This window comes from Bubalus bubalis, chromosome 8 (assembly GCF_019923935.1).
Source record: "Bubalus bubalis isolate 160015118507 breed Murrah chromosome 8, NDDB_SH_1, whole genome shotgun sequence".
Taxonomy (NCBI): Eukaryota; Metazoa; Chordata; class Mammalia; order Artiodactyla; family Bovidae; genus Bubalus; species Bubalus bubalis.
The window spans coordinates 46,792,886-46,800,987 of record NC_059164.1 but is presented as its reverse complement, the minus strand read 5'-3'; the positions used below and the strand labels follow the sequence as shown (position 1 = coordinate 46,800,987).

At 42.4% G+C, this 8,102-nt stretch overlaps 1 protein-coding gene across 1 annotated transcript; it reads left to right on the top strand.

Annotated features, from left to right (window-relative positions):
- Positions 1-4,967: 4,967 nt before the first annotated feature.
- Positions 4,968-7,705, top strand: LOC123334696 (baculoviral IAP repeat-containing protein 5-like). The gene has a single exon (XM_044946594.2). It carries the CDS (start codon positions 5,615-5,617, stop codon positions 6,041-6,043), a length of 429 nt encoding a protein of 142 aa, XP_044802529.2. The 5' UTR covers positions 4,968-5,614; the 3' UTR covers positions 6,044-7,705.
- Positions 7,706-8,102: the final 397 nt, after the last annotated feature.

The following is an 8,102-nucleotide window of genomic DNA, read 5'->3' as shown; positions in this document are numbered from 1 at the left end:
CCTCTGTACACATTATTAAAGACTGACCAGCCAGACCCAACTGAATGGATGACAGAGGGAGAAAAGTTATAAATGGTTTAAAATCTGCATTAGCTCAGGCTTTAACATTCGGCCATCCTAACTATACATCACCATTTTTTCTCTTGGAGCATGAAGACAGAGGAAAAACCTGGGTATATTAACTCAGAGCCACGGTGACCAAAATTGACCTGTAGGATATTATTGTCAGGAGTTAGATTCAATGACAAGAGGGCTCCCACCCTGTATGAGGGTTATTTCAGCAAATCTCTCTTATGCAAAGCTACTAAAGAACTTATAATGGTCTCCATCAAAGGTCTCCTCTATTTATGTTCCTCACTCTGTTGACTGTCAAATTCTCATCATACTCAACACTATTCTGTGAGTCGCTTGTCCTCTTAGGAAATACTGTTACTCTCGTCACCCGATAACATTTTGGCTAATTTTTTTCAATTGGAGGAAAATTGCTTTACAAAGTTGTGTTGGTTTCTGCCATACAACAGTGCAAATCAGCCATAATTATACATGTATCACCTCCCTCTGAGTCTCCCTCCTCTCCCCCAGCCCCCATCCCATCCCTCAAGGTCATCACGTAGTGCCATACTTGGCTTGATGTAATAGTCTTAACCCCACAACTCTGCTTCCAGGGCATCAAGATGACAACAGCATGGCCGCATCACGCTAACTGATATTTTCTTACTCCTAGGACTGATTCACAAGAATGTTAACTATCTTCTCACTCCTAGGACAGGTTCACAAGAAGTTCCCATTGATAAAGCTGATTTAATTCGGTTTAAGGTGGATCCTTGTCAAACAATGAAGAAGGACATTATCAAACTGGGTATGCAGTAACTTTAACAGCAGAAATAATTGAAAGTTCTTATCTACCGGGCACCAAATCAGCCTAACAAGTTGAACTGACTGCATTGAGTAGAGTTTGTCAATTAGCCAAAGATCAAGGAGCCAATATTTATACTGATAGCCTCTATGGCTTCAGAGTAGTGCATGATTTTGGAATGCTATGGATATTTCTTAGCTCTTCTAATCAGCTTATTAAAGAATAAACAGCTAGAGGTGGATGAAACTGTAGGCTATTATACAGAGTGAAGTAAGTCAGAAAGTGAAACACCAATATAATATATTAACGCATATAGACAGAATTCAGAGAGACAACAATGATGATCCTATATGCAAGGCAGCAAGAGAGACACAGATGTAAAGAACAGACTTTTGGACTCTGTGGGAGAAGGCCAGGGTGGGATGATTTGAGAGAATAGCATTGAAACAAGTATAGTAACATATGCAGAATAGATGACCAGTGCAAATTTGATGCATGAAGCAGGGCACTCAAAGCTAGTGCTCTGAGACAAGCCAGAGGGATGCGGTAGGAAGGGGGTTCAGGATGGGAGGACACATGCATCCGTGGTTGATTCATGTTGATGTATGGCAAAAACCGTCATAATATTGTAAAGCAATTATTCTCCAATTAAAATGAATTAATTAAAAAAAAAGAATAGACAGCTAGTCTCAAAACCATGAGACTCCATCCAATTGCCCAAACAGCTGGCCATCATTAAAACATCTAGACATTCCAAATCTGATTCAATAGAAACCAAAGGGAGTCGACTGGCTGATGAAGAAACCAAACAAGCTGCCTTAAGTCTGTTTTCTCCTACTTTTGAGTATGTCCTCTGCTCAAACATAACTCTGATGAAACTGTTAAGAAATTTCTTTTGCAGGCTGAAGAACTAGCTTCAGAAAATGAAAAGCAGGCCTGTAAGAAAAAAGGGTATATTTTGATCCCATCTCACAAATATGGTTCAGATCAGATAAAAGGTTTATAGTACCCATAAGTGTTCAACTCGGAGAAGGCAATGGGACCCTACTCTAGTACTCTTGCCTGGAAAATCCCATGGATGGAGGAGCCTGGTGGGGTGCAGTTCATGGGGTCGCTAAGAGTCGGACACGACTGAGTGACTTCACTTTCACTTTTCACTTTCATGCATTGGAGAAGGAAATGGCAACCCACTCCAGTGTTCTTGCCTGGAGAATCCCAGGGACGGGGGAGCCTGATGGGCTGCCTGCCGTCTGTGGGGTCGAACAGAGTCGGACACGACTGAAGCGACTTAGCAGCAGCAGCAGCAGCAGCAAGTGTTCAACTGGAGTTCCCAGGTGGCTCAGTGGTAAAGAATCTGCCTGCATCGCAGGAGATGTGAGTTTGACCCCTGGGTCGGGAAGATCCCCTGTAGAAGGAAATGGCAATCCACTCTAGTATTCTTGCCTGGGAAATCCCATGGACAGAGGAGCCTATTGGGCTACAGTCCATGGGGTCATAAAAAAGTCAACATGACTTAGTGACTAAACAACAGCACAGGGTTTAATTACCTTTACTCCAACATGTTCATTTCCTGATCCACTGGGCATCTAAAAACAAATGATATTATGGGGAAAACAATACATCTTGAAACCTTCTCCCACTATAGCTCATAAAATTTATGACCAACACTTTATCTATCCTAAATATAATCCTGGTAAGCCCTTTCATGGCTCTCAAGGCCACTTTCCCCTCCCAATGGAACCCTTTCAAGTTTGGCAACTGGATTTTATCCAGGCGCCTTCCTCTCAAGTCTACAAATACATCCTGGTAATGGTAGACATGTTTTTCACACTGGATGGAAGTGTTTCCTTGCAGAAGAGCAACAGCCTTAACAGTAGGCAAATTACTATTGAAAAGAACAGTTCCAGTTTGAGGGATTCCTTTGAGCTTCATAGTGACCAGAAAACCTATTTTACTGGACCAGTCATTAAATCTACTTGTGAGATTTGGCTGATAATGCAGCATTTTCACTGTGCCTATCACCCTCAGGCCTCAGGATTAATAGAAAGATCCAACAGCACAATTAAAACACAATTGCCTAAACTTTCAGAGGCTTTTCCTCTTCCATGGCCAAAAGTCCTTCCCTTGGTACTCTTCAACCTTAGGTCTATCCGCTTTGGTCAGCACTGTCTCCTTTTGAAATAATTACTAGACAACCTATGCATCTAGATGAAGGTACTTATAAACCAACACTTCTTAAATGTGATATTCTACATTACTGTCAAGGACACATCAAAGCGCTTGACGAATTAGTAACTGATTCCTTCCATAGTGAGCTCCAGTGAGAACTAGACTTTAAGGACCCCAGAGATTTTGTCCATTGGAAAAGACATAAAATAAAGGACTCTTTACAATCATGTTGGAAAGGACCATATCAGTATTGTTAGCAAATCCCTGTGCTGCAAAACTTCAAGGAGTAGGCTGTGGGATTCACATTTCTCACCTCAATAAGGCCTCCCCTCCTGAATGGACTGCAACTTGTATTTCTGACAGCCGGCTTTGACTAAGAAAGGCCCCACCAATTCAGAACAAGAAGAAGACAGCAGTGGTAGACAGCTAATCCAAGAGCTGAGGCCGGCCTGTAATACTTATCTTACTAGTTCCAGTTATCTCTCTGTCAAAGTGTCTGTCTCCATCAAAATTGAAAGTTATTGTTCTATTTCTGGCCACGATTTTGTGCCAATGCTTAAGATGGAATGAAAACTCTTTAGTAAAACTATCACAAAGCTACAGGGGACAATTAACTGTTTGATTTGTCATCAAATTCCTAGGGCAATACAAGGTCAATTTAAATCTCTTGGAATTCCTGTCACTGACTTCTCAGTGTTCCTAACGTTGGAGAAGACTCTTGAGAGTCCCTCAGACTGCAAGAAGATCAAATCAGTCAATCTGAAAGGAAATCAGTCCTGAATATTCATTGGAAGGACTGATGCTGAAGCTGAAGCTCCAATACGTTGGCCACCTGATGCAAAGAACCGACTCATTGGAAAAGACCCTGATGCTGGGAAAGATTGAAGGCAGGAAAAGAAGGGGACGACAGAGGACGAGATCATTGGATGGCATCATCAATTCAATGGACATGAGTTTGAGCAAGCTCCGGGAGTTGGTGACAGACAGGGAAGCCTGGCATGCTGCAGTCCATGAGGTCACAAAGAGCCGGACACAACAGAGCGACTGAACTGAACCGAATGTTACCACTTACTCAGATCAATCTCCCTCTGGCCTAACCTTTCAGGTTCAAATTTCCAGCACATTAATATGTCCATCCCTTTTCTGAATTATATTCAATTCTTAAAGACCAGACACAACTTACCCTAGGAACCTTTGCTCTGTCCCTTAGTTGGTTAATAGACACATTAAATTATAAAAAAAAAAAACAACAACCATAAGTCACTGATGCCAGCAACCCCCACCATGTCAAATATCATACAGACAGCTTTTGGAAAGCCTGCAAGACAGAGATCCGTGGTTTAATATTATGTTAACACATAACATTTGTGCTATTGCTCACACTACTTGTTGCACTTTTGTCAGCAGCTCTAAAGAGGTTGACAGATGCCTGGGAAAAATTTTCCAAAGAGCAAAATAGTTACAAGATGTAAGAAACACTGCCCTTTTAAATGACCTATTTAGTTGACTCCCCTCAGGACTAGAAAAATTTTTCCCCTCTGCTTTACAGACAGTTGTTAGTTTCATAATATGTGTTATCATCCTTTTCCTGGCTATCAAATTACTCATGACATGTATCACTGCTTGCTTGAAGTCTACTGTCAAAAGCACATGTACAATGATTGTACAAATTGAGATGACTGAACGAATGCATAATCTATAAAACTTTTCTCCATCAATATATTTATATGCTTATTTACTGCATTTAATTAATTTACTATGATTATATATATACACATACAAAGCCCCGCTCATAGCTCAGTTGGTAAAGAATCTGCCTGCAATGCAGGAGACCTGGGTTCATTTCCTGAGTTGGGAAGATCCCCTGGAGAAGGAAATGGCAACCCACTCCAGTATTCTTGCCTGGAGAACCCCATGGACAGAGCAGCCTGGTAGGCTACAATCCACAGGGTCACAAGAGTTTGACACAACTTAGCGACTCAACCATCACCATACACATGTATAATGCTTAGTGAATTAAACTGAATTTTAACATGAATTTAAAATGAATTCAAATGAATTGAAACTGCTGATCAAATCTATAATTCTATACAAGATACTGGACATGCACAATGCACATGTAAGATAAAATTGGCCTAAGTCCTCTTGGACACCCTTGGACACCCTAGGATTGACTATAAGCCCTTGCCAAGCACGCTACTAGCATAACTCTCTAAAAGGAAAGAAAGAAAGAACTCATTTTCAAGGCCCAGCACTGAGGGACATGATCTAGGGCAGGCAAGGAACCATCCGGGCAACAAGGGACCAAATAGTTGATCACCTAATGCTTTCTTTGTAAAGATTTACGATCAAAAGGAGGAAGATGAGGAGGAAAAACCATAAATCTTTTTCTATGGTAGGACAATCAAATGAAAACAAAAAGAAAAAAATAATGACATGAGCCGTTTATGGTAGGACTTTCCTAATGTGCAGTGTACATCTAAGTTATACATTAACCAGACCTCCTTAAAACAGGAGGATGCCCCGACACGCCTCGCAGAGGCCATCAACCACTGGATTTGAATCGAGGCATCACTTGGTGGCAGTGGGATGAGCACCCGGTGGTTGCCCCCGGCCTGGGAGCTCTACCTCAAGAACCACTGCGTCTCCACATTTAAGAACTGGCCCTTCTTAGAGGGCTGCGCCTGCATCTCGGAGCAGATGGCTGCGGCAGGCTTCATCCACTGTCCCACTGAGAGCAAGCCTGACTTGGCTCAGTGTTTCTTCTGCTTCAAGGAGTTGGAAGGCTGGGAGCCAGATGACGACCCTATAGAAGAACATAAAAAGCATTCATCTGGTTGTGCTTTCCTTTCTGTCAAGAAGCAGTTTGAAGAATTAACCCTTGGTGAATTTTTGAAACTGGATAAAGAAAGAATCAAGAACAAAATCGCAAAGGAAGCCAACAATAAACAGAAAGAATTTGAAGAAACTGCAAAGAAAGTCTGCTTTGCCATTGAGCGGCTGGCTGCCTTGGAGTGACACCTCCCTATCACTGCCGCACAGCGACACAGACATGTCGTTTCCAGGGCACACCCCTCAGCATTACCAGTTTTTCTCTGGGGCCTCTTAACTGTGCCTTAGGAAAGGAGAACATCAACATTTTGAAATTCAAATATTTAAACTGTATTTTTCACTTTTTTTTCTTGAAGTTGGTGCCAGGGGCTACTTCTGTTATATAGCAGGAGCTAAGTATAGTAACTGACCCTGTCTTTTATCTTTGGTAGTTTTCACTTTATTGCTTCCTGGACTCAGCAGGGTGAGGGGAGATGTTTGTTCACATGCATATATTCCTTTTACATCAAGGTGTTTGGGCTTCACGAAGCTGGTAAATGGCTGTCCAGCTGAGATGTGATGGGTGAATGCGATCACAGGTCCGTTATGACTGGGCAAACAGGATTAAGAATGCCATTTTAAGTTTCATTTGCATAATAATCTGCATTTATGGTGTGCACTTATCATGTTCCAGATGTTCTGTATTATCTCATATTGATCTCTGCAGGTCGGGTGACCATCCCTTTTACCCCATCAGGTCTGTGGTGTCACGGCAGCTCCCTTCCTCCTAGACAGATTGTGTGACCCATCCCTGCCTCACCTCTGAAAGTGCCCTGTGGGTTAGGGGTTCCTTGCCATCCCATCTTATGATTTTCAGGTTCACAGGAGTCACCATGGGATTAGACCCCAGGCTCTCCCTTTGGACTTGATCTGTGTCAGAGTCCTTTCCACGACTGTAGTATGTGTGGCTTGGTGAGGGGGCATGCACAAGGACTGATGTCTTGAGAGTAGAGCTGGCCTCGTGGCAAGGTTGCAACATTTTTCTACAATAGAAAAGAAGAAGGTCTTTCATGCAGAAAAGGAATATTTCAGAGGCCTGATTCACTGCTTCTGGATAGCAGGGCAGACAGTCAGAGTGGACTCTTCCTGGGGAGCCCTGCTCTGGACCAGCTGTCATCCATTGAATGGGACACACAGGGCAGGATGAAACATCCGAGGAAGGAGTTCGTGGTCTTAAGTATTTTTAATACTCTTCAAATACCTACTTCCCATTAATGATGTGAATTAGGCAACTGATAATTCTCCTGTCTTTTCAGTGTGAATCTTCCAAAAGGAATAAATTAATTTAAAAAGTAGATTGCAAAACCTCTTTGGGGGAAACTTTAAAAAAAAAAAAAAGCCTGGCTTTTTTATGTTGTTTTCAGTCTTGCAAGATCATAAATGCAATGATGTATGAGTTTCAGCCCCAGCACAGCCTAAGCAAAGAATTGGAGCAGCTGTATAAAAGGTGTGTGGAAGACCCACTCTGGTCCTGACCTCTGGCCTCTAAGGGGATGCTTGCCTTGTGGGCTTGGCTGGGCCTGGCGCCTATTGAACTGGAGCTGCAGTTTCCTCACCAGTGATCTGGGGGTCTTAGAGACAGCTGCCTCAGCTGGCTTTTTTTTTTTTTTCCCACTGTGGCAACAGGATTTTCATGTAAAGAGGAATTGGGACAAAGCCCTCAGCCCCTCCTAAGACTCTGCAGTGTTGTTTTCTTATCTTGTTTGAATTATTATTTTGCATAACAGGATCAACTACAATTAAAAGTGAGCACAGCAAAAGAGACACAGATATAAAGAACAGACTTTTGGACTCTATGAGAGAAGACGAGGGTGGGATGATTTGAGACAATAGCATTGAAACATGTATATTATCATATGTGAAAGAGATCACCAGTCCAGGTTCGATGCATGAGACAGGGTGCTCAGGGCTGGTGCACTGGGATGACCCTGAGGGATGGGATGGGGAGGGAGGTGGGAGGGAAGGTCAGGATGGGGAACACATATATACCCATGGCTGATTCATGTGAATGTATGGCAAAAACTACCACAATATTGTCAAGTAATTAGCCTCCAATTAAAATTTTTTTTAAAAAGTGAGCACAAAGCCTTTCTTAGTCACTGGGGACACCAGTGTGTACTTTAGGTGGATTTGGACACAAAGTAAGATAGCAGGAAATATCTAGCAGAAACTGTCATGAAATTGCTGCACAGTTACCCAGCCCTAG